This window comes from Ammospiza caudacuta, chromosome 4, assembly GCF_027887145.1.
Source record: "Ammospiza caudacuta isolate bAmmCau1 chromosome 4, bAmmCau1.pri, whole genome shotgun sequence".
NCBI lineage: Eukaryota > Metazoa > Chordata > Aves > Passeriformes > Passerellidae > Ammospiza > Ammospiza caudacuta.
The window spans coordinates 60,624,819-60,649,282 of NC_080596.1; the positions used below are offsets into that span (position 1 = coordinate 60,624,819).

The window sequence follows — 24,464 nt, forward strand, 5'->3', positions numbered from 1 at the left end:
TTACAAGCAGTAAAATGTGGATAGAGGAGCTGTCTTTGCCATCAGTGTCTGAGTAGCAAATGGCAGAGTCTGTCTTGTAATGTGGACTGGTGTTTTAATCTGTCCATGAAGCAGAGACATGGAAGTGGAAGTGGAACTGTTTGTCTCTCTACAGAAATGCCATTATTTTCTGCTAAGTGTATTTGAGGGAGATCCATTCAGACATGTAAATACACAGACATGCAACTCAGGACAGCTGCAGAAATATTGACTCTCTTTCCTGGCCCCATGCAGAGATCCTTCCAAAATGTATCACCACTGATTTAGTTAGTGGTATATACCTAAGAAGCACCAAGCAATACAAAATCATTCGGTATATCAAATAGAAACAGATATGTAATAGAATATAATGAAATTTATTCACCTGTTAATTTGAGTGCTGCACATGTTTGATGGGTATAACTACTTATTAAACAGCTTGTCCATGTGTTGCCAAGTAATGGATTAAATTCTTCTAAGTATGTTTAAGTATCTCCTTGCTCATGAATATGACATTTCATCTATTTACACCTTTCCAACTGGCTTAAAATGTCAAAAAGATGTATTTTTGTAATATAAGTGCCTCAATTCTTTTTGACATTATTTTCTGTAGCTCGTTTCATATGCATATCTTTCTTTTATGTTATCATCATGATGGTATTAATTTGGATGTGCAAATTAGCTCTTCATGATGTTGTCATGTCAGCATCTGGATTCAAGATGTGCTGTTTCATAAGCATTGCATCCTATTGCATTTCATCAGAGTCCCCCTCTTCTAATCTAATTATTCATAAGGAACCTTGGGGATTGTGCTAATGGGCATCTGAAGCTATAAAGAGTAATGAAAGTGGTTGTGTTACTGCTATGCAATTAAGTGTATACAGAATACCATTCATATAATTAAATTCAGATTTTTTTACCACTCTTTTTCTCTTTTATAGTGCATCAATTATTTCTTTGAAGTAAAAATAATACCAGTGGAGTTTAAGAGCTTTTTATGAGAATTGTAGCATTTATAGTGACAAAAGTTGATTTTTGGCTTTTATAATGAAAAGCTTCAGCAAATAAGGAGATAGTTTTATGATTTTTTTATGTTTTTTTCATGTTTTATTTGAAAAGGTAGAGGTTGTTTGTGATTGAGGCAGAATTTGAACTGCTAGGAAAGCAAGGTGGATGTCTAGGGGTGTGTGCATGCTGTGTGTTTCCCATTTAATATTCTGTCCATTGGTTTGATTGGATACAATACACATTATGCTGCTGCTGGTAATGTGCATCAGCAGTCATTGCAATTTGTAAGTTCAGCCTGACCTTTGGTCTGGGTTATGTTTTCTGTCTCTGTTCATTTGGATTAAGTGTTTTGATGAATGAAGATAAAGTATTTAGATCAACTAGTCAATATGTTTTCTGCTGATAATTCCATATTAATAATGCTGATGGTTAGTATCTTTAAGGTCTACTGACAATCTGATTGAAATCAATGGCAGTTTTGCCTCATTTAGTTCAATGGGAGCAAGAATGAGGCTTTAACCAGCAGAAAATTATAAACACCAGTCTCTGTTCATGTGTCATTCACTATGAACAAGAGTTTTTATGGTGCTGTCAGGCTGAAAAAAAATCTTTTCTTTTTTGATAACAAAGCTGCATTTAGCTGAAGTAATCCCTAGGTAGCCTGTTAGAGGTGTTCTAGCTTTGTTATTCCCAAACAATAGGGAATGTGGCCTCTTGCTGCTTCCACTTAAGTAAGTAGTTGCTGCTGCTCAAAATAGCTTGAGACTGCTGTGCAGCTGAAATTCTACTGCAGACATCCTGCATTAACCTAGTTATCTTGAATTTTCTTGTGAAATTCAGACTTACTTTAATTCTGCAGAGCACATGGTATTAAATAGCTTGTGCAGTTGCTTTTTCCAGAACACCAGCGACAGCCATGATGTTCCATGCCAGTGAAGAGGCCCAGGCATCATGGCAGCATCCTCCATCCTCTTAGCTTTGATTATCCACAGCTGATTGGCATCTCATCCTGCTCTGAACTGCCTTAACCATAAAAATCCCACTAACATTTTAAAATTGCTCATCTGCCAGGTAACCCACTACAAAACTGAAGGGTAGCTTCATAAAACAACTCTTCCAGGGGATCCTTTTAGTTTCTCCCCAGGTGCCCACTGGGAGAAATGAGCTGTGAAGTTTGAGTGAAAGTTTAATAGGTCCAGTCCTGTCTGACCAAATGACACTGTGGCTGAGGGGGACTGACAGCTTCTCTCTAATCATTGCTGTAAAAGCAAAAGGAAGAAGGAAAGAGAGGTAAAGAGCACAGAAAGCCTGATCTCTTGGCTAGATTTTCAGGTTGCTTAGGGCTTTAAAGGTCAAATGCAACGCCTTAGGTTAGTGCCTCCTTAATTATGAGAAGACAATCTTTACAGCACGGGAAGGGCACACTTTTGGCTTTACTCAGCAAGTGTCTGCACTCTCCATTAGTTCATGCTTTCATACATTCTTGAAGTATGGCTGTGTATTCGTGGGTCATTAATCTGCCCTTACAAAGAAAAATAAGTTTTGCCTCCAAGAGAATAGTTATATTCATCTTAACTTCCTGTACAAAATACTCATGGTGCTTGGTCATCAGTGATCTGCAGAGTCAGGTTAAGGCTGCCAGATTTTTCTGCCATGATTAAAAACTCTGATAAAATATCTGGTAAATGTTCTTGCCATTTTCTGCACTTGGTCATTGCTCTTGAATGAAAGTCAGCATTACTTTCACATACCTTCTGAGCATGTTCTCTGAGATAAATGGGATGTCTGAAAATCAGTAAATGGGAAAAGAAACCCTCAGTCCATTCAAACAACCTTTTTTATTTGTTTGTGAGTTTTTTTTCCTTTTAATTTTACTTGGTAAATTTTAAATTTATATATATTTTTGTCTGGTAATTTATGTTTTTACACATTATTTTGTCTTCCTTTGATTATAGGCTAAAATCCTTAATTCTCAACTCTATTGTATTAATAGGGAGTAGTTGAAATAGCATTTTCACTGGGTATTGGTTGCTTTCTTCTCTCCCTATTGCTTTTGCAGATTTGTGTCTTCCTGTCTAGTATGTACATATCTTTAATCATCCAAGTAATCTTGGTTAATGGACTGTATTTCTGGATGTTTACCTCTCTCTTTGAATCTGACATGGGGTTAGTCATTGCTTTGTTAGGCTTGACTTCATATAATATTTTGTTCCAGCACTTTATATACAGATTATTATCCTAATGATGCTTAAGTTTAATTTTGTGCAAATCAGATGGAGGTTGTGCTGCTGCCTGTTTTTCACTGTCAAATCAGATTCTGTCTTTCCTTTTAAAGCAGATTTCCACATACAAGTTCAAATCCCTAAGATAAAGAATATGCTCATTTACAAAGATTGTAATTGATTTTTGTCCCTGTTTTTAATACTTTGCACTGTAAATGACATCCCAGTGGACAATAATCATCATACAGATGTTTGAAAGCTCCTTCCTGCAGAGTATGCTAATTGAAGTCTATAAAGTGTCATCGGGCTGCACATTGTTTCTAATTAGTACAAGGCAGTTTCTCTAAGCTTTGTATAGTTTTACTGGCCTCTTTCCTTCATTATTTTACCAGCTGGCAAATAAATCTTGTCAGTTACTAAGAAAAAAATACAGAGTTGGAATTTTTTCTGCATGCTTCATAGTGTTCTGCCTTCCTTTACCAGAAAAATACAGATTTTTGTATGGTTTGATTCTGACTTTCTGAAGCTATCAGTAAGCTTTTAGCTCCAGCAGGCCAGGTACCACTCTGACATCTTTTGAAAGACTCTATCTCACATCATCAGGAGAAACATTAGTATGACAATAAATTTCTTTTCTCATAATAGGGCATTTATGATAATGATTGTCATTTGTCTACTTTCTGAAAATGGAATATTTTAGTGACTGCTTGATGGTTGGATGTTTATTGCAGACAGTTTCTCAGGGTATACAATCAGCAGTGCGATGGAAGTGGCAGATAAAAGGGTCTCTTTTGTTGAAAGGAGCTCCAAATTATGTGCAAAATTACTGGAAAAGAAGCTTTGCTGCCTGTTTCAGCTTCCCTATGTGAGTGTACTTGGGTACAGGTCAGGCTCTGCAGTTCTTTTAGGGAGTGTTGGATTGTGCTTTTAAAGCTCTGGTAAGTACTTCCCTCTGGTAGGTTAATTTAGCTTAAAGTAATGGCCCTGTATTTCCTTATGTCTTTTCTTACTGTTACATCAAGTATTCTGGGAGTTTATAGGACTTAAAAAGAGAGACAGATTTATAGAATTTTCAGGCCTTGACTGCTTTCTTCAGACCTCCATTCTAAGCATGGAGGAATGAAAAACAGCTAGTTGTCTTCATAAGACTCTGAGGCAGGACCCATGCTTTTTGGTTTTCTTTAAGGTAAAATATATCATTTTCCTTTGCATGCAGTGAACACCTTTTCTGAATATTCAGGAAGCACATACAAAATTTGGCATGGTGCATTATTTAAACAATTTCCCGTTGATTTTTCAGTGGAAGTTCACTCATAATACAAGGCCACACTTTGTTTGAAGATTGAGGAGGTTCAAGAACACTCTCATGAACAGCTAACAGACAAGAATTTGTTGTGTATTCTGAGGCATCAGACTAAGATTTAGGAGGCTGACTTGATTCTCTCTGAATGACAGCATCCTGAGGAAATTATTTTCTGTCTTCCAATCTTTGTTTTTTAGTTGTGAATGATAATGTGATACATCTCTTTCTTCATGTCTAGGTTCTTTTTAGTGTTTGGGGGAAAAAAAAGTACATGACTGCTGTGATCTGGAGAAGATCTACAGTGAAATAATTGAAATAGAATGCAGTACTTAACTTGGAAGGGATCTGTAATGACCATGCAGTCCAACTGCCTGGCTGATCCAGGCTGACCAAAAGTTAGACAATGTTGTTGAGGGCATTGCCTCTTAAACACTGACAGGCTTCGGGCATCTACCAACTCTCTGGGAAGCCTGTTCTGATATTTGCCCACCTTCTCAGTCAAGAAATTTTCCCTGTTGTCCAGTCTGAGCCTGCCCAGATGCAGCTTTGATCCATTTCCCCATGGCCTGTCACAGGATACCAGGGAGAGGAGATCAGCAATTCTCTCAGGAAGGTGCAGAGAGCACCGAGGTCACCTCTCAGCCTCCTTTTCTCCAAACTAGACAAGCCCTGATGACTGAGGAGTCATCCGTCACAGGACATTCCTTCCAGCCCTGTCACCAGCTTTGTTACCCTCCTCTGGATGCATTCAGAGACCTGAACATCCTTCTTGACTTGTGGGGCCCAGCACAGCACACAGTGCTCAGGTGAGGCCACCGCAGGGCTGAGCACAGCAGGACAGTGACCTGTGTCACCCAGCAGGACAGTGACCTGTGTGTCACCCAGCAGGACAGTGACCTGTGTCACCCAGCAGGACAGTGACCTGTGTGTCACCCAGCAGGACAGTGACTGTTGTGTCACCCAGCAGGACAGTGACCTGTGTGTCACCCAGCAGGACAGTGACTGTTGTGTCACCCAGCAGGACAGTGACCTGTGTGTCACCCAGCAGGACAGTGACCTGTGTCACCCAGCAAGACAGTGACCTGTGTCACCCAGCAGGACAGTGTCCTGTTGTGTCACCCAGCAGGACAGTGACCTGTGTCACCCAGCAGGACAGTGAGCTGTTGTGTTACCCAGCAGGACAGTGACCTGTGTGTCACCCAGCAGGACAGTGACCTGTTTTTCCTGGATGTTGTGCTGTGTTTGATGCACCCCAGGGTGGGGTTTGCCCCAGGGCCACTGCTGGCTCCCACTGAGATGCTGTTGGCCAGCAGCACCCCCAGACCCTTCCTGCAGGGCAGCTCTCCAGCTGCTCCTGTCCCCATTTATTACTCTGTCCTTCGTACAGAATCTGACATTTTGACTTTAGAAATTCCATCCCATTCATCAGAGAGCAATGCTCCAATCTATCTAGATCCCTCTGCAAGGCCGATTGCAGAAATCCTCCGTATTGTTTGTGGTAGAAATTGTACTTAATCCCCAGTCTACTCAATATGGTACTGCTTTATGGTGGACTTCCCAGTTAGTGCAGAGCATGTGTAGAGGTAAACCTCTTTCTCCAAATAATTAGTTGCTAATTATGCATAGGAGGCTATCAAACTAAAAACACCAGGTACTTGATCTGAGGTGGTATTCCCAGAAAAGTACAGTGATGCACTGAAGTAAAAGAGGAGTTTTTGTTACTTATAAATATTGCATCACTAAGGGATAGCAATGTGAAATAAAAACATTGTTGCATTGTTGTAGACAGCTAGCTTCTTCCAGGGTTAGGAAATGATGCCAAGGTCTGCATCTGTCCTCTTCACTGCAGTGTGAGGCCTGATGGCAGCTGTGAGCTGGTGCAGGCATGGATAAGATAATGTCTCTCTCCACTCAACTAGGCTTTGGAAAATTTACCAGCATCTACTCTGTGGTTGTGACTTGGGTAATAATACTTTCCCTTATCATGGTCCTTTGAACAACTAACCAGCGTGTTTCTCCTCTGTTTTGCCTTGGAGAAACCTGTCAACACATTTTCTCTTCATTCTGTATTTAATGGATGTGTCAACATTGCTTAATGGAGGATGGTGAAAAGGTATGTTTTGTTGTTAGCTCTGAGCAGGCAGTGAGTCCTGACAACAGTGATGTCTGGGGCACAGCCTCGTGCTGCTGTTCCATTGGCTCTGGTGCCACTTCAGTCAGATCAAGCTCAGATATTCCTCTGCACTGCACAAGTACTCCCTCATGCAAACAATTCAGGAGCATCTCAACTACATATCCATAATTTATAATTGTAGTGAGACTAAAATAGACTTGAGGCTTCAGTTGGCCTCATGTCTCAGAGCTGCTGTGTTGGAGCAGAGGCTGCTCTGCCTTGAGAGCACAGCAATAATTACTGTGGACTGCATTTTAACAGCCAATGATGATTGCAAGGCACAGCTTCAAGGATATTGGGGGAGTTTGGAAACCTTGTGCTTCTGTCAAGGGCTTAGGTGTCTAAATGTTATCTGTGTGGGCTGCAAATTAGCATTCTCAAGCAGTATGGCTTCAGGAGGCATGGCCTTGGGGAGGGTGCCTGCAGACTTGTGAGCCACCACAATTTGCTTTGAAGCCCCCCCTGATTTGGGGAGCCTCCTAAGGAAATTCCTCTAGGTCTGTTTTTGTACAGGAGACAGAAACCTGATTAGTAATGTTTATTTTTCCAGATGATTTTGTTTTTTTACTTTTCAATTTTATTGATCGGATGAAAAAAAATACATTTTGCATTTACCCTTTTGATGAAGAAGGACTGGTTTTTCTTAGTGTTAAAACATAGGTGTGAAGCTTTGAAATCTCTGTTCCATAGGTGTAAACACAGTGGGAATGGTCTGATTTCTCACTTGCAATATGGCATTATTAAACTGGAAAGAGCTTTTAGGGCTGTTTTACATAATGACTGGGTTCCCTGCATGCTGCAATATTCAGAAATGAATTAAAAAAACCCGAAACTGCCCGACCAGCAAATGGTTCCTGTTTTAGACATTGTCCATAGCATTTGTAATATTTGCTGCTCTAGTCCTGTTATGTAATTGATGTCCGTTGGGAATATCCCAAAACAGGGATGTTTATTTCCTGAGGCTGTTAACAGTGTTTGAAGTTTCTTTATCAGACACAGACTGGGGAAAGGTGAATTGATTTTTAGTGTCTTCTGCTCTTTAAGTAATTTTTTAAAGTGTGTAATTATAGAAATACAATGCATTTAAACTTGAGGGCAAATTTAACATTGGGTTTTCACACTGCAGCTGTCTGGAATTCAGTGTTTCAGGGCCAAGAGTTCATCTATTTCCTGACATAATAGGGTGATTTAGCATGCTTTTAATTTCAAGCATGTGAGCAATCCCATCTTTCCTCACATTTATTCAGTTGGATACATACGTGTGTGTATAGCTAGATAGATAGATACATAGATTACTTTGACCTTTTATGAACTGAATCTTATGAAACAAGCTTTTAGACCAATCTAAAGTTATGTAAGCCTTTTATTAGTATCATTTTCACACGCATATCAATCTTTAAAACAGTAGGGTGATGGTAAAGCTGATTCAGTTATCCTGTTCATTTTAGACAAGCTTGGGAGCAGACTTTGGTCAACAGCAACCCATATTAACATTGAAAAATCTGTTTTTTATCTTCTTAGGATCATCATGTAAAGTTGCTGAAGAGATCTTGATGTAAACAAGAGCTACTTGCATGATCTTTGAACTTGGCTTTAGTTTACACACTTAAACCAGCCACACAACCTGAATAATTCTGGGAGGTGACAAACACTGATTTCAAGGGATGCTTAGAATGAAGCTAATTTATTATGATATTCATGATCTTCATCAAAGAAGTATTAGGCATTCCCAGAAGTCCCAGAGTTATATGATCTTGTGACAGACCCAGAGGCAAATTCAGAGTTGTCAGCTGAGTTGCCTTTGGAGCCTGCCAAGCAAACAGATGCTAATGTTAGATGAGTGTCTACATGGCTTGGCATGGAGCTCCCATGACAGGCAGCCAGCCCTGTGTGTGACCTTAGCTTGCTGGTCCACTGCTGGGAGTCACAGAGGAGATGTCTAGTGATGTGTGAGTTAGAGCTGGCCGCTGCTCATGGTTTGAATAGAGTTTATTTGGATGCTGTAGTCAGTCTCTGATGAGATTTAAACACTGCCATCCACCCTCTTGGGTTACAATTGAGAAAGCAAACACAGTTTATTTTCCTTGTGCTGGTTCTACAGCTCCAAAGCCCCCTGTATGATGGGAAACCCCAGCCTCTGCCAGGTGCAGTAGGAAACTCTAATATAATCTGGCATGGCAGTGTGTGAATGTTGCTGAGTGTGTGCCACACTGATTCCTGTGAGCTGCACTCACTCACTGAGTGCATCTGCCTGGGCAAACTGGGTGTTTGGGAGCCCTGGGACCAGCTGGCACAGAGAGGCCCATGGGGGTGACATTGTGCAGCTTGCAAACCATGGTGGCCATGTGTGTGCTGCTGCTGAGAAGTGGCCCTGCCTCGTAGCCTCTGAGCCATGCCAGGGTGGTGTTTGGGGGAGTGCAATTTATTGCAGCCAAAAGCCTCTCAAGGTCCCCTCTCTATCAGTTGAGCAGTGTGAATCATAGCACTGCACAGCCCAGGAACATCCTGGAGCTCTTCATTTGCTAGCACAGACAGGGCTGTTGTGTCTCTGCCTGCCTTGTCTCTGTGCTTAAAGACTCTGGCTCTAGTCCAGCTCCAGCCCTTCATGATTTTTAAGATCATATGCCCCTTTCTTCACCCAAAATCGTGCTCACTGGGCTTTTTCTCCCTGGGTGCATGCTGTTGTGAGGCTTTGTTTGTTGGGACTCCACCAGTATGTTCATTTAGCAACATGCATACTCATTTGAGCTGAATATAGGAACATTTAAGTCTCTCGACAAGTGATTAAGGGCTTTATTAAATGGAAATGTTTTGCTAAGCCACAGCATGGATTATCTGTCCCTTACTATGTGTATAATCAAAACTGGTTCTCTGATCTTGGATAAAAACTCTGGAGTATCTGTTTCATTTTTTTTCTTTTGTGTAAAATGGGAATGCTGACATTTCTTTGCTGACTTCCTTGGGTTGCTGTGGAGTTTAATGCCCAGAAAGTGCTTTGAACATGAGAGCTGCTGTGACAGAATTACTGAGAGCTTTGCTTCTGGAATTTAATTGCTTAGTTAAGGGTGGCGAGGAGGGGGGAAGAAAAGTTCAGAACCAGCTGGCAGTGAAATTCTATTGAAGTTTTTATGTAATATATGGATATAGCATTCATATGGAATCTGGTTATTGAAAATTGTATTTTAAATTTTGGATGATTTTTCATTAGTCTTTCATATATTTGAAATTAATTATTCTTCCTTAAAATTCTAAATATGGGTGGGATTTTTTTTTTGGTCTTTGTTTTAAAATAGGCTTTTAACAGAACTTGATGTTTTCTTATTGTAGATCATTGCAATTACTATGCACAAGCATAATCACTTCCGACAGTAAAAGCAGAATTAGTGTATATTAATAATTTGTGTGCTTCCCATTTTTGGCTTCTGTTTGCTCTGAGATGGAGGGCGAGGTTCAAGGTCTTTCTGTGCTCTCCATAAAGCCTGGTTGCCTAGCATTTTTAACACTTGGCAGCACCATTTCTAATCTGTGTGGAGCTGGCAGCCAGGCTGTGCAGCTCCTCAGTGGGAAGTAACATGGAGCTGAGCCCCACTCCCAGCTCAGGCAGCCTTCCTTCTGTGGCTGCCAGTTTAAACCTCTCTCTGGAAATTGTAAATGCATGATGTGATGCCCATGGCAATTTTTTCTCTTTTGTCCTTCAGCGTGGGTTGGTAAGAGGAGTGGACTGGCACATTTTCTAAATATGTGCATGTTTATCAAGCAGAGTGTTTCAAGCCTGTTACTGAGTCCTTTGCTTAGATGAGGGTCTCATCTGTCAGCAAAGAAAGAAAGATCTGGCTGCAATTCTGTTTTTCCTTTTTTTTTTTTTTTTACCTCTCCCCCCTGCCCCTCCCCAAAATCTCAGAAGAGTAAATGACTAGCATGTGTTACACAATGTAAGCTGTGAAGAAGATTTGAGGGAATGTGAAATTTAGAAGCTTTCTGTGCATATCTTTATGCTAAAATAGACACTGATCTGCAGTGTTTTCTTAGTTTTAAGTGTTGCTTGTAAGAATAGATACAAGCAGAGTTACCAAATGGTAACTTTGATTTACTGAGAGCAAAAGGCTTTGCAACCTTTTTTTTTTGGTCTTGTTCAGGATGGAGGGATTGCTGAACAGGATATAATAGGGTGACAGAGGGATTGCTGTTCCCCTCTTTGGCATTCCCAGGGGCTGAGGTACCTGCTGGAAGCAGGGCTGGAGCTGCCCCTGCATTGCCTGTTGGTGCTCAGGGAGGGCTGCAGGCTCCCAGCACAGAGAGGATGCTCAGGGGCTGCAGGGGTGCAGTGCCTGCACTGCTGGGCTGCTGGGGGCCCTAAATAGGCATTAAAAGGAGTCCTGGGAAGGTTTTTATCAGTCCACTGCATGGTTCAGATTAGGAAGGCACAAAGCACTGCACCTGGTGACTTCAGCAAGGATAATATTAATAATGTTAAAGGATAATATTAATAATGTCAATTAGCCATTCTGCCTTTGCAGCCTTGCTGGTCTAAGCAGGTCACCTTGAAAATGAAGACACTGAAGTTCATGAAAGCTGTAGCCAAATTTTTGAGAAATGTGTCCTAATTTTCAGCTACACTACATCTGACAAATGTTCCTTGACCTTATTTGCTACTTAAGTGGTGGGAAACTTTGCATTTACCTCAGTGGGCAGAAGGTCAAGTCTCTTGGGCCTCTTTTCCTGGAGGCCTTGTACTCTGCAGGCAGGAGATGGGTGCCAGAACCTCTGAAATCAGGACTTTAAGCTTTTGAATGAGGAATTCATATGTGGGAGGGTCAGTTTGTGAAACACTGAATCTCAGTGACTTGTGTTCAGTATAAAGTGTTGTTTTAGCATAGAACACTGAACCCAGATAATCTATTTTACATATATGTCCTGTAAGCAGTCCTTTTCTACATTGACTGTGCTCTAATAGTTGATTTTTCTAATTTGAGAAATACAGCTAGAAATTCACATGTGATTAAGAAGCTGTTGAAAAAAATTTCTAGGCTCTTAAAATAAACACATACAAAAATAGTGGAGGAAAAACCCAACTCCATTAAATCTCCAGGCTAGAAAGAATAAATCACAGTGGTCCTAAGTACTCATAGAGGGCTAAAGACTTTGGGTTTGTTTTTTTAGATTCTATCTTAAGTGAATTTTCTCTTTGAGTGAGCACTGAACATATGTTCAGATGTTCTGCATGAGAAGGTGTTTTCCTTGGTCCCTGAGGATAGGGATGCATGGACCTGTGAAATTCAGCAGTCTCATACTGATCTTATGGTCACCTAAGCCACCAAGGTGTGTATGTGTAGCATTTCTAAAATCCAAAAGCTGGAGATTAAAGATTAAGAAAAGGGAAATATTAGCACAGTACTTGCCACGATTTGAAGTAAGAAAAATTTGTTGCTTCCATTCTTTGGGATTTTTTAACTTTTATTTACAATCATACCTAGCTAAAGTGCTCCTGTTTCAAGGAACCTTTCAAGACCTGGTCAGCATTCAACTGTGTGGATTGTACTCAGGAAAAAAAGGTGATATTTAGCCTGATAAACCTTGCTCTTGCATGACAAGATTAAATAGGGCTGTTTGGTTTTTGCCTTTGATATATTTGCCTGTGTTAGCAAAGAAGCCAGGCAAGGTGGCAGTTAACAAAATAACCACCTGAAGTGTAGTGGACACCCATCTCTGGATTTCATTTGAATTGATCACCTTGTTTCAGCGATCCCTCAAGGTTTTCCACTGTTAGCAACATCTGTGTTCAAAGTTTGCTTTGGCCAAAATCTGCTTCATGTTGTGTTTTTCCTTGTCCCTACATCTGACATGGTGCAAACATTTGCCATATTTTAGCACAAACTCATCACACTTTAGAGCCATAATAAATGAGGAAAAAAGCAATATTAAAGTTTTGCCAGGATGACAAATAATCCTAGGGGTGAAGGAGCAAATAGATCCTTCTTTTTAAACTACTTCTTTTCTGTTGCAGCATTTCCTTGTACTTTTTCATGCTTTCTTAAGCTCTCATATGTCCATGTAGTTTCTCAGGTGTGCTCATTTGCTTCCATCCTCATGCTCTTTTAACATTTGCATGCTCTCTCTTTCTCTTGCCATCTCATGCATCCTTGTGCTCTCCTTTTTATTATTTTCCTCATCTGACCACCCAGCTTGTGCACATAACCAGTGTTGATTTGGTGCCTTGGAGAGGTGATCAGGCAGTTTGTGTGTAGGACAAGGAACCTGCATCTGGGTGATGTGGTTTAGGGGTTACAATGGTGGTGCTGGGTTGATGGTTAGACTCGATGATCTTAAAGGTCTCTTCCAGCCCTGATGGTTGTGGTTCTGTAATGCTGTGTCTTGTCTGCCCAAGAGTGGAGTTGGCTTTCTGGTGAGTTGGTTATGGGTGTTAAGTATCTAACCCAGCCAGGGTGGATGGTGTGATGTGGGAGTTTGCATTGTGCTGGCTTTAAATTTGAGGGTGCTTCTAATGTCCTACAATCCCTGGATCCAAGATGGTGAATAATACTACTGTGGCCCAAAGTGAGTGCCCTTTACAGAGACTGCTGCTTCAGGCAGGAAATGTTTCAGTTGTCAAGGATCCCTCTGCCAGCTATTTCAGAAAAGAAGGCCTTCATACATTTGAGGTTTTGCATACTTTATTTTCTAGCTGTTTGAGGAAACCTTTGAAACTTCAGCTTTTAAAAAGATAGCAGGCTTTTTCTTTTCTTTTTTTTTCCCCTCCTTTTTTTTTGTTTTCTTAGTCTAGACTAAATTCTGACAGCACAGCTCTTTGTATTGGCTGTCCCTTCATTCGAGATACTGTAATACTGCTCCTCTTTTATTTGCCATTTGTCATTTTGTTTTATGTTTCTCTTTGTTGCAAGCTTCTTTGTTGTTTCTTCCAGATTATTCTCCTCAGGGACTTCTGTATCAGTGTGACTGAACATTGCTTGCAGCCATGCCAGATTGTGCTGTGATCTTATTGGATTTCACAAACCAAGGTTAGGCCAGGTCAGAACTTGGTTGAAATAACGTAGACTACAAGATTTTCTGCTAGCCACTGGGAGCACACACAACAAAAACCTGACCCAGATGTTGGATCAGTCAGCTCAGGCTGGCCATGCTGACTGTGCTGGGTGTGGTACTAATGCCGAGTTCTGACCTGTTCTGGCTGGTAGGATTTCACAGCTTTTTTCTTAGAGAAGAGTACTGTAGTTAATTCCAGTGTTGTGACCCATTCCAAATCCTTTAATTCTCTATTTGGATTACACTGGAATTCAGTTGAAGATTATATTCTCTGATCTTCTTTTCCCTGTACTGTTGCATGATGATTGCCCTTGAAACTTGCTGTGCTGTTCAAAAAGCTGCATTTGTGTGCTGGATGAAATAATTACAAAATTCTCTGCTTTGCTGATCTTCTGAAGCAAAACAAACAAACAAACAAACAAACAAACCAAAACAAACCACAGTTTTCAGATTGAAGGCTCCAGAAAAGTAGAGATTTTTAGTAAAAAAACCACATGAAAATTACAGTTGAGCTGTTCTTAGAATTACTTGAAGTTTCTGACCAAAAGACTGTATAAGGATGTGTAAGTATGTTCAGAGTTAGCTTCACTGAGTGCATATTAGGTGGAAAATAGCATGCTGTTACACTTGAGTGCCCCAAAATGATAGAAAGATTGAATATATAGGTAAAGCTTTTCTCATTTATTGTAGAGGTATTTGGGCCTGTTGGTGTTCTGTATGGTTTTTAATAGCTTATTCCTTTAAATAAAACTGTGAGAGGCTAGAAGGTGAACATAGAAAAGTATGTAATGGTGAAATAAAGGCCAAAATTAACCTGGGTTATGTGTACCAACCTTGTTTCATCCCTGCTCTCAGCCTAGGGAGGGCTGCTGGAGGGTTCATTTGCCTGCATCTATGTTGGAACAATACTCATGAAGTAGTGGAAAGAACAGTGCAGCCAGCTTGATTTACCTTGATGTGCCCAGGTGTAATGATGTACCATTAACAGCATAGACATTAAGAACATTTAAGGAGTGTAAATTGTGAATCTGCAGAGGAATTAGTGAGGTGTGAAAGGGCAGGGGTGACTCGGTGTCAGTAAATGAAATACTTCACAGGCTGGATCAGGAAAAGCTTTTTGTCAGTTTAAGCTGTAAAGTAGTGTGATGTCTTTCTGTGTAGAGTAATGTGGTTTCTTTCTGTGAATATGTAAAATAAGTTTCAGGATTCAAGTCTGTAATGCATTTTGCATACTGGGACAATTTGCTGTGGCTGGATGTGGACCAGATAATCAGGTGTTTATGCCCCTGGAGTATTGTCATCTTTTGAAAGTTTTGGGTCTGCTTTTCTCAGTCAGCACCTGTATATTGAGGGAAAATACTGAATATCTTGACTTTTAAATCCAAGTTTTTATACATTTCTGCATAGACAAAATGGAAAATTTAAAATTGGAGTAGGAAGATTTATGTTCTTTAAAAGATGGGATTTACAGTTTGATTGTAAGTATTTGGCATTGAAGTTACCCATAATTATTCTTAATAGGTAAATTATCTCTGTCTCTGATAATCCTAATTCTCGGTGCAAAGCTTGGCGCTGCCAGCAGAGATATGGAAGGTGTAGTGTGGGAGAAGGCTGGAAGGAGTCTTTCATCTCTGCCATCCTTTGCCAAGGGCTTACTGTACATGCAAATTCATCAGCTTTTCTATTGTGGTGTATTTATATATCCTGGAGATGCTGAAATCTGGGAATTAATTGCTCTGTGTGCTCAGGGGGCCACTCTGCAGTGGGAGAATCTGCAGGATTGGGACAGCAGTGGCTGATGTTGCTACAGCATTCATAAATAGTTGGGGCAGTGTCCTGCAGAAGCGTATGAAGAGCTTTGTTGATTGATTCTGTCCTTACCTCTTCTGTTTTAGGAAAAGCCAGCCTGGCAAACCCTTTGTAAGACAACAGCAATGACTGATGTTCACCTGCTGAACAGATATGCTGGATGTGTTTGGGGGGGGTGGTGGTGGCTGTGCAGGAGACAGATAGATGTTGTTTTCAGCTGTTATTTACAGGATCAATAAAACTGATTTTCCAATTCAAGGATAATTTTTTACCAACAAGCTACGGAGCCTATAAGGTCATAATATTGGATCTGCTCTTTTTCAGAACAACTTAATTTAAAAATGGTAGGTAGTTTCCAGCTCAGGATTAGTTTTTCTAATAGAAAGGAGAGATGTATCTGGAAGATACACCTTGGAAGGGGGTGAGAATTTTGCCACAGAACAATGTTGTTGCACACTGCCCACAGTCCTTTTCTTTGAACAGTAATCATTTAACTGTGCATTATATTTTAATGACAAATGCAATATAATGAGAAAATGCAGAGCTGTTTTATTACAATCCTGGTTCAGTTATTATGTGCAAATACTGCTGTGGGTAGCGATTTTACTGGGCAGTGACAGATGCCCTCTGTAAAGTGCAATATATTTTATGACCACTGCCACTGTAGAGAAGAATATTTTGTGAAGTTGTGGAATTATCTCAGGCCAATAGCAAATGTATTCACACATATATGTCCAATTGCAATTCATTCCTCTTCCACTTTATCTTATTCGTTTGTGACCTGTTGAGAAAGTCTCATGTACATGGCTCATACATATACACATATTTTACACTGCATTTCTCCCTCTGCATTTCTCCTTCTTGCCCATTGCACACTTAATATAAGGCACAGTTTAAAAGGAGTAGCAGCATGAGGCTTCTGCAGTTGTGCCTGTGTGACTGGGGTGAGATACAGCTTTGAATGAGTAAAATCATGCAGCTGTCATTTTATAAGCAGGTGACCACAATTACATCAGTATGAATTCTGCAGGGTAAGAAGAAAATAGCAAGAAGTGTTCTTCCATTGAAAGCAGTCTGAATGAAATTTACATGCCAGAAAAGTTGATTAGGATTTTAGGTTTTAGAAAACAACCCTTTTTATTATTGACAGCAAACTCAACCCATTGCAAACCCCAGAGCATCATGAAACATAACCAGAGTCTCTGTCCTTTCCCCATACTTTGGTAAATCTTGGGCTTTTGTAGTTATTATCTATTAAATATGCAGTCTGTCGAAGTCCACAGAAAAATCAAATGCCATTACCTTTGAGAAGCTTTGGGTTCAGACCAAAAATACTCTAAATTTTCATGTGCCATTTTTCTCAAAGTCTACACATCCATTTATGATCCCCTTTTCTCCTTTATATATTGGAGTAGTGGAGGAAAAAAGATGGAGGAATGTTGGTTTGATTTAGAAGAATTTGATGGTGAATATTTGTTTAAAAAATGAAAAGATATCTTTCTTTACTGTGATTGGAGCAAAGTTTTCCTTTTTTAGATGGTAAATAGTTTATAATGTTTGAGTAAGAATCTGGCTTTTGGATGGCTGTGTAGCTGATGAGAGCTACTGGCAACAGACACTTTGTAACACTAAACTGCTAGTTTATTAAAAGAATAATAGGAACAGATGTTTTCAATTCATAAAATGTATCAAGTAAATGGTACATCCACTTGTTATTTCAATTCCTTTGAATTTCTGTGAACTCATTTGGGCTAGGTTCTCAAAAGAGCTTAGCCCACTGTCACTTCATTGTTCTCCCCATAAACTGATGGATGATGAACGTGTTTGGGAGCTGCAGCTTTTTATGCCTAAAGGGGAGCTCCTGTCTACTGACACTTCTAAAATCTGGCCCATGTTTCTGATGAGTGAATACTGATCATTGTAGAGGATTCATACATGCAGTCTCTGAGTAATAGCCTGCATTTGCCTGTGATTGTATATATGATGGTTTCTTAATTTACTATTGCACTAGGCATTTTAATTCAAATTATGCTAATAGTGTAGGATTAACTGTGGATTATGATTCTAGCATGTACTGTCATTCAAACAGAAGAACCTGTTCTTTAGCTGCTACAGCCTCTTCTCCCTCTCATCCTCATGTCTAGTAATTTGTGCTCAAGACTGGCCACAGGTTTTGATGAGGTTTCTTGTTTAAGCTGATGATATTGCTTAGGGAAGGCAGTTGTTGAAAATCAGGAAAAGAGAGACTGAGATTCTTTTTGTCTTCTGATGACACATTTTTATGGTGCTGAAATGATTTTTTGAAAACAGTGATTAGAATGGGCTCTTGCCAGCCCTGCACAGTGAACAGTTCTGGTTTTGCCTTCACTCCTCAGTGGTAGGACAGGCTGCACGTACTTTGCTTTTGCACTTTTGACTCCAATACATATTTGAGAAAACTGTTGCTAGGGGTTTATATTAAAATCAACAGAAAGCTCATAGAATAAATAAAACATGCAAGAGAACTGATGTTATATTGGTCCTTGCTAGAGCATATAGTAGGAGGCCAATTCTGTTCCTTGCCAGGACTGAAAAAAAGCTTTATAGCCACCCAAGATGGCTCTTCTTGGAGCATAACCTCTCCAGAGAGCTTCTCCTCCCCCAAACTGCAGATGTGCTGGAAACACAAATTTGCCTCTTTAATGTTTGCACTTGTTTCATTAGATTGTAATGGCATGCAGCCTGTTTGCATTAGTGAATTCATCAGTATTCCTTCAAATCCCTCATTTGTTGCCTTTTTTGTGGAGTGCCTGATATTTCTAGTGACTTTGTGTTGTAGCAGCAGTCTAAAATCTGCCTTTTTTTTCTTTCTTCCTCCAGCTGATATTATTTCTACAGTTGAGTTCAACCACACTGGAGAACTGCTGGCTACTGGTGACAAGGGGGGCCGAGTGGTTATATTCCAAAGGGAGCCTGAGGTATGTGGGTTACCAGTGTCATCCTCAATAGTCTGAAAAGCCTGGCTTAAATTTTTAACCAGTCTAAAACCTAAACCTTAATTTTTAACACTTTATTTAACTGAATTTACTTGTTTATAATCTCAAGATTTATTAAAACAGTGTCACTTGTTCAGAGAGGAAGTGAAATAGGGTAAGGATTTTTAACTCATAAGTTTGCTGTCCCAAACAAAAATGCTTCAAAGCTCCAAAATTCTGATATAAGAAAAAAGAAGATTATTTTTGTTTTACTTTTGCCTTGTTTTAATAGCTTTTTCCTGATGATGGAACCCTATTCTATTTAAAACAATACCTTCACTTACATGTTCCACTTGTAAATTCCATTCATCTGCAGTATTTTGTATAGAATTCTTTCCCGAATAGCTGATATTTCATCAAAAATTCTAATATTAAGTGTTTCAATACTCACAGGAAATTTCATTCTTGCTGAAACAAATCTGTCAATATCATGTTTCAAATGAGAAATTAAAATAAATTTCCAATATTTTTTATATTTATAAGGTCGTTTATACACCTTTCCTAAGAGATGAAGATATATTGCTGTCATAAACAATGTTTCTGTTGTTCTTATTCCCCACAGAGTAAAAATGAGCCTTACAATCAGGGGGAGTACAATGTTTACAGCACTTTCCAGAGCCATGAACCTGAATTTGATTATTTGAAGAGTTTGGAGATAGAGGAAAAAATAAACAAGATCAAGTGGTTACCACAGCAAAATGCAGCTCATTCACTTCTATCAACAAATGGTGAGATTAATGAGAGTATGCAGGACATAGCAGTATTTGCAGTATTTCCTCTGTGTGTTTTAGTGCTGATGTATATATTTGCTCATTTTAATCTACTGTTTTAGTAATTTCCTCTTTCAGAGTTTACCAAGACTGTCATACTGCCTCTGATGTCTGTTGTTTGTATATTTTATTCATAGAATCATGAGGTGTTTCCAGTTGAATATTCATAGACATTTAAAGAGCTGTCCATTTTTCTATCAATATGCAATGCTGTGCTGAAATAGATCATGTGACAAAGGCATCACTTTACTCAGCAGCTTGTGTTTCATGGGGAATTTAGAATTTTTTCTGCTGTATTTGTCATAATTTTTATTATTTGCAGATGCATAGATGAAGGTTGGTGAGAGAGATTAATTTATTTTTCTTTTTATTCATTATCATCAGAATAGTTTATTTCAATTATAAAAAGGTACACAAATCTAAGGAGACAGAAGGAATAATACTAGGGTATTGACTCATATTTCTGACATGTGTAAAGCCTATTGATGAAAAAAGGCAGTATTATTACCAAGAGGGAATAATCAGATATGAAGTAAGGGGAAAAAAACTGAATGTAACCTAACATGAATAGGCATCATTTAGGAAGCATTTAGACACCCACAAACTTCATTATTGCAGATGATGCATGACACAAAATACCACAAAAATGGTTTTAAATTTTAGATCTAATGGTAATCAGAAAAGAAATTTTTTTGTTGTAGAAGTTTGAGTGTAATTGGGAGTTGCTGATGAGAAACAGGGAAATCTCATCTTTGGGAACTGACACAATGTAAAGGATTGCTTTGCATTAAAATATATAGCATTAAATAATGTTTACATTAATTCAAAGTAGATGATAAATTTTTAGGATTTTGTAGTTTGTTCTACCTGAAGTTGACTTTGATTTTTTGGGGTCACGTTTACTTATTCAAAATGAAATACACCTGTTACAGAGAGGTGATTTATGCTAATTTAATGACTAGTCACTTTATGAAGTTTATTTCTACTCTTCCCCCTTGGTTAAAATATCCCTCACCCCTTCAGATAACTACGAACAGCTTCTTCTGAGTGTGTGATACAAAAGCAGATTACTGAAAGTGAACCTTTCCCTTTTTATTTTAAAGTTTGTTTTTAGAAGCACAGAGGAATGCAGCAGAATCCTCATATTTTCAGCTTTTGCAGTTATAGATGATAGATTACTACATGAGTTTTCTGGTTTGTACTGTCATGAGAGGGGAGAAAGGAAGAAATAACCAGTCCTAGTGCTGCTGTGGTTAATCCAGTTTCCACCAACAATGAGCAAGCCTAGGACCTGGAAAAATACTTTGGCTTCTGTTTCCCTCTCTTAATTTGGAGCATCTCAGCAGATCCCTTCATGGTGAGGAGAACAGAAATGGTTCCACTGCTACAAGCCTTGGATTTTGGCTTTGAATTGCAAAACATTTGCATGTGCCAGGGAGGATTCCAAGCTTCCTGGCACAGCAGGGTTGAAGTATCAAGATTCACCTCCTGGCATATTCTTAAAGATGGTTTTAGCGTCAGGGTGCAGACAGCCCACGTTGAATTATTCACTGTCTCACAGATTAGCTGGGAGAAGCCTTTGACAATATATATCAATTCCATGCCTATAAAAAGGGATAATAATATGTTTCCTAACTTGAAGGCACTACCTGTCACACATGCTCATATTGGACAGATTGTAGAAATATCTTGAGTACTGTTTTTTGCTTACTAAATTCCAAGCCTGCTATTTTAATGCAATTTTTGATATTTTGCTCTCTGATAATTTAGGATCTAATGCATGTTTTTTACAGAAAAATGGGAGTTGTGAAACAGCATCCTTTCCATGTGCTCAGGCAGACAGTGCCCACTGAATGTGCTGGAAGGAGCTTGAGGGGAGAGTCAGTCTAAATCTGACCCTCAGTAAATGAGACTTGGCAGGTCTGCACCTGCCCAAATCTGTTTCTCTCATTCTGAGGAGGACTTTTGTCTGAAGTTTCTGCACAGGTCACCTCCCTCAGAGACAGTCTTGGTTCCTTTCCAGTTCGTGTTATCAGCTAAGCTTTGATTGTGGCATCTTAATTAATGGAGACAGAAGGGAATCACCAAGGCTTTCAAATCCCACTGTGGATTTACAGTGCTTGCAGTTAGCAAATTTGTAGTTTTCACTGTAAAATGAACTGATTTAGTAGTATAATAGTAACAACTTATTATGATTCATTGGTGTCTTCTGTACCAGAATATATTTGGCCACTTTCAGTGTGAGCTACATAAGGTGGATCAGAATTTACACAGATTATTTCATCTGAGGATTTCAGGCTGCTTACCAGACATTAATTAATTTTAACTTCACAACACCCTTGAGACTGAATGCTTAACCTTACAGAAATGTTTTTGTTTTTTCTATATTTTGCAAAATATAAGCATACTTAAAACTTCTAAGGAGTATTTAAATTCCAGAGGTAGATAAAGGAGAAGGAACCCAATACATGATAACCTTACCTGCTAATAAAACAGTTTTCACTCGGGAAAGAGGTAGACTTATTAATAGGAATCAAATCTAACAATGGAAATTTTTTTTTGTTTTTTATTATAATTAATTTTACAATTGCTGTATTTATAATTTTTTACTAGATAACAGGAATGCACTATTTACATGTAATAAAATATCCAAGGGCATGACATGACCTATGTATATTTTTAATAATTAATTAACATGATATACAGCACAAATTATATTTATTGAATATTTAAAAAGAGCCTTTTAGTTGCAGTTTGAACTAACCTCTTGTTCTCTAGATTGACTGTAATTGTATTGTGATTTTTTTTTGCTTGCATATTAGCATATCAATATCATTAAGAGATACATAATAGCAAAAAATGAGGGATTGATGGAGGGATTGATTTTGAAACAAAGAAAGTTCAAAGTTAAAAGTTGCTACAGAAATGTAAATCAATTCATGTTTTTCATATATCCTATCTTTAAAGTGGTTTGTACAGGCATTTAGAAGTAGTATTTGGATCAGTCACACTGGGGAAATTATTATGCTCTGCTATGTACTTGGGGGAAGAAAGGTAAATGAAGAAAGTGGGATGAAATCAGAAATGATGCAGGAACTGAGGTTAATAAATCTGTGCTGGCAGCTGAAGGGCAGAAGCTTTGGAAAGACTTTGGCTGCTGCACAAGCAGATGAGTGAAGCGGCCATTAGAATCTCGTGGACAGATATTTTAAGAAGAGTTGGCATTGATCTTTGAATCCGAGAAGCTTTAGGATTGGCAGGTTAGGAGCACAACCACAGTGGGAGTGGACAATCAGCATTAGGAAATCTGGAGCTTCAGCTTGAACAAAAAAAACCCCATAGACAAATGCAATTTGAAATGTTTAAAAAAAGTTTGTTGGTCTCAGAGGCTCTTTGCTAACTGAGTCATCATTACTGTCTCATCATGTGCTTCACCCGTCATGAGAAAGGAAGTGCCTAGTATTAATACAAGTTTCTTATTACTTCTCTCTCTTGCCATTGCAACACATTTCTCTTAGTTTGGTTGGGTCTTTTTATTTTTCCTCTATTATTTCTCAGCTGCTCTCCATTAGGAGGGAGAAATGCCTCATTTTTTACACAGCCTTTCATTTTCAGGAGCTCCTGATGCTACACCAATGCACCACTGCCCATTCCCACAGTGGGCCAGGAAGGGGTCATTGGTGTGGCTGTGTACTCCCTGCTGTTTATAAGTAACCTAGCAAACTAGCATTAATGCCAAACTGGTTTTAATATTGACATTATTTCCTTGCCAAGTCACATTGATAAACTGAGCTTCAGCAGTGAGCATTGAGTAGTTTGGGTTTGTTCCACCTGCAGTCTGCCAGGTTGGATTCATGAGCAGCAGGTGTTCTACATGCTCCACACGGTGTGTCAGCTGCCAGGAACCCCTGACTCAGAGTGAAGATCTGGGATGTGCTTTGTGAGTATTTTGTCTGTGGGCAACATTTTCTGGATGTGCAGAGTGAAGTCACCCGGACTATTTCAGCACAGGACTTGTCTAAACCAAGGTGTAAAATCTTCTTTAAGGAATATATTGTGAAAGGTGAGTGACTGCATTCAGAATTCCTATGCTGACAGTTGCTTGTCTTTTCTTTTAAAGATAAAACAATCAAATTGTGGAAAATTACTGAAAGAGATAAGAGACCAGAGGGGTACAACTTAAAAGATGAAGAAGGAAAGCTTAAAGATCTTTCTACAGTAACATCACTGCAGGTAAGCTTCTGTCCATGTCCAAAATTCAGTTGTTTCTATATGAAAAAGGCAGTGCTAAGTCAGTAAAAGATTTAAATATGTACCCAATGCTAAGTATTTATATGATAATTCTAACTGAAGCTTTAGCTAACTGCTAACTGTATTGAATCTGCCACATATTTACAAGTCCCAAATCCTTTAAGATTTACTGACCAAAATAAGTATTTTTGAGAGTTCATGTTGGTTTTATTTTTCCTATAGTTCATGAGGACAACATGAATTTTTAGTGTCATTAGTGCCACACTAAGAAAGAAATAGCAGTAAATGAATAGCTGTGTGGACTTTGTTTCAAAATTCTCTTATTGTGACTTAATGTACTTTCATAAAAGGTTCTTTAACCTCTTGTGCTGGAAGCATTGTATTTGTAGTTAATTTTGAACAGTTAATTTGCCACATTCAGAGCGACTGAGTTAAAGACAGTACACCAAATTTCAGTTTTATCTTTTTTCTGTTTTATCAAATAATTATTTTAAGAGTGGGATTTGCAGTAGTCTGTGCTCTGGTAAACCTGAGATTCTGAATTGCTGAAAAGATGCAATAATGAAACTCATATAAGCATATGTGACCATAGAATTTTTCAGTTTGGAAAATACTGTTGAGATCAAGTCCAGCCATGAACCCAGCACTGCCAGACTCAATAAACCATGTCCCCAGGTGTCACTTCTACACATCTTTTAAATACCTCCAGGTGTGCTGACTCAACCACTTCCCTGGGCAGCCCCTTCCATTGCTTGACAAAAATTTCAGTGAACAAATCTTTCCTAATATCCAATTATAATACAATAATCAATATAATCCAATTATAATACAATAACCTTCCCAGTGCAACTAAAA

The 24,464-nt window shown here is 39.0% G+C and overlaps 1 protein-coding gene across 4 annotated transcripts in view; it reads left to right on the forward strand.

Annotated features, from left to right (window-relative positions):
• Positions 1-24,464, forward strand: part of PPP2R2C (protein phosphatase 2 regulatory subunit Bgamma) — a 189,730-nt gene that overhangs the window by 115,635 nt on the left and 49,631 nt on the right. For 3 of the 4 annotated variants that reach the window (XM_058803030.1, XM_058803032.1, XM_058803031.1), the window contains 3 exons: positions 18,434-18,531; positions 19,151-19,316; positions 23,479-23,591. In XM_058803030.1, coding sequence (XP_058659013.1) covers positions 18,434-18,531; positions 19,151-19,316; positions 23,479-23,591 — 377 coding nt within the window. Of the gene's footprint in view, positions 1-18,433; positions 18,532-19,150; positions 19,317-23,178; positions 23,299-23,478; positions 23,592-24,464 lie in introns of those variants that run through there. The other variant, XM_058803033.1, reaches the window with a different exon arrangement.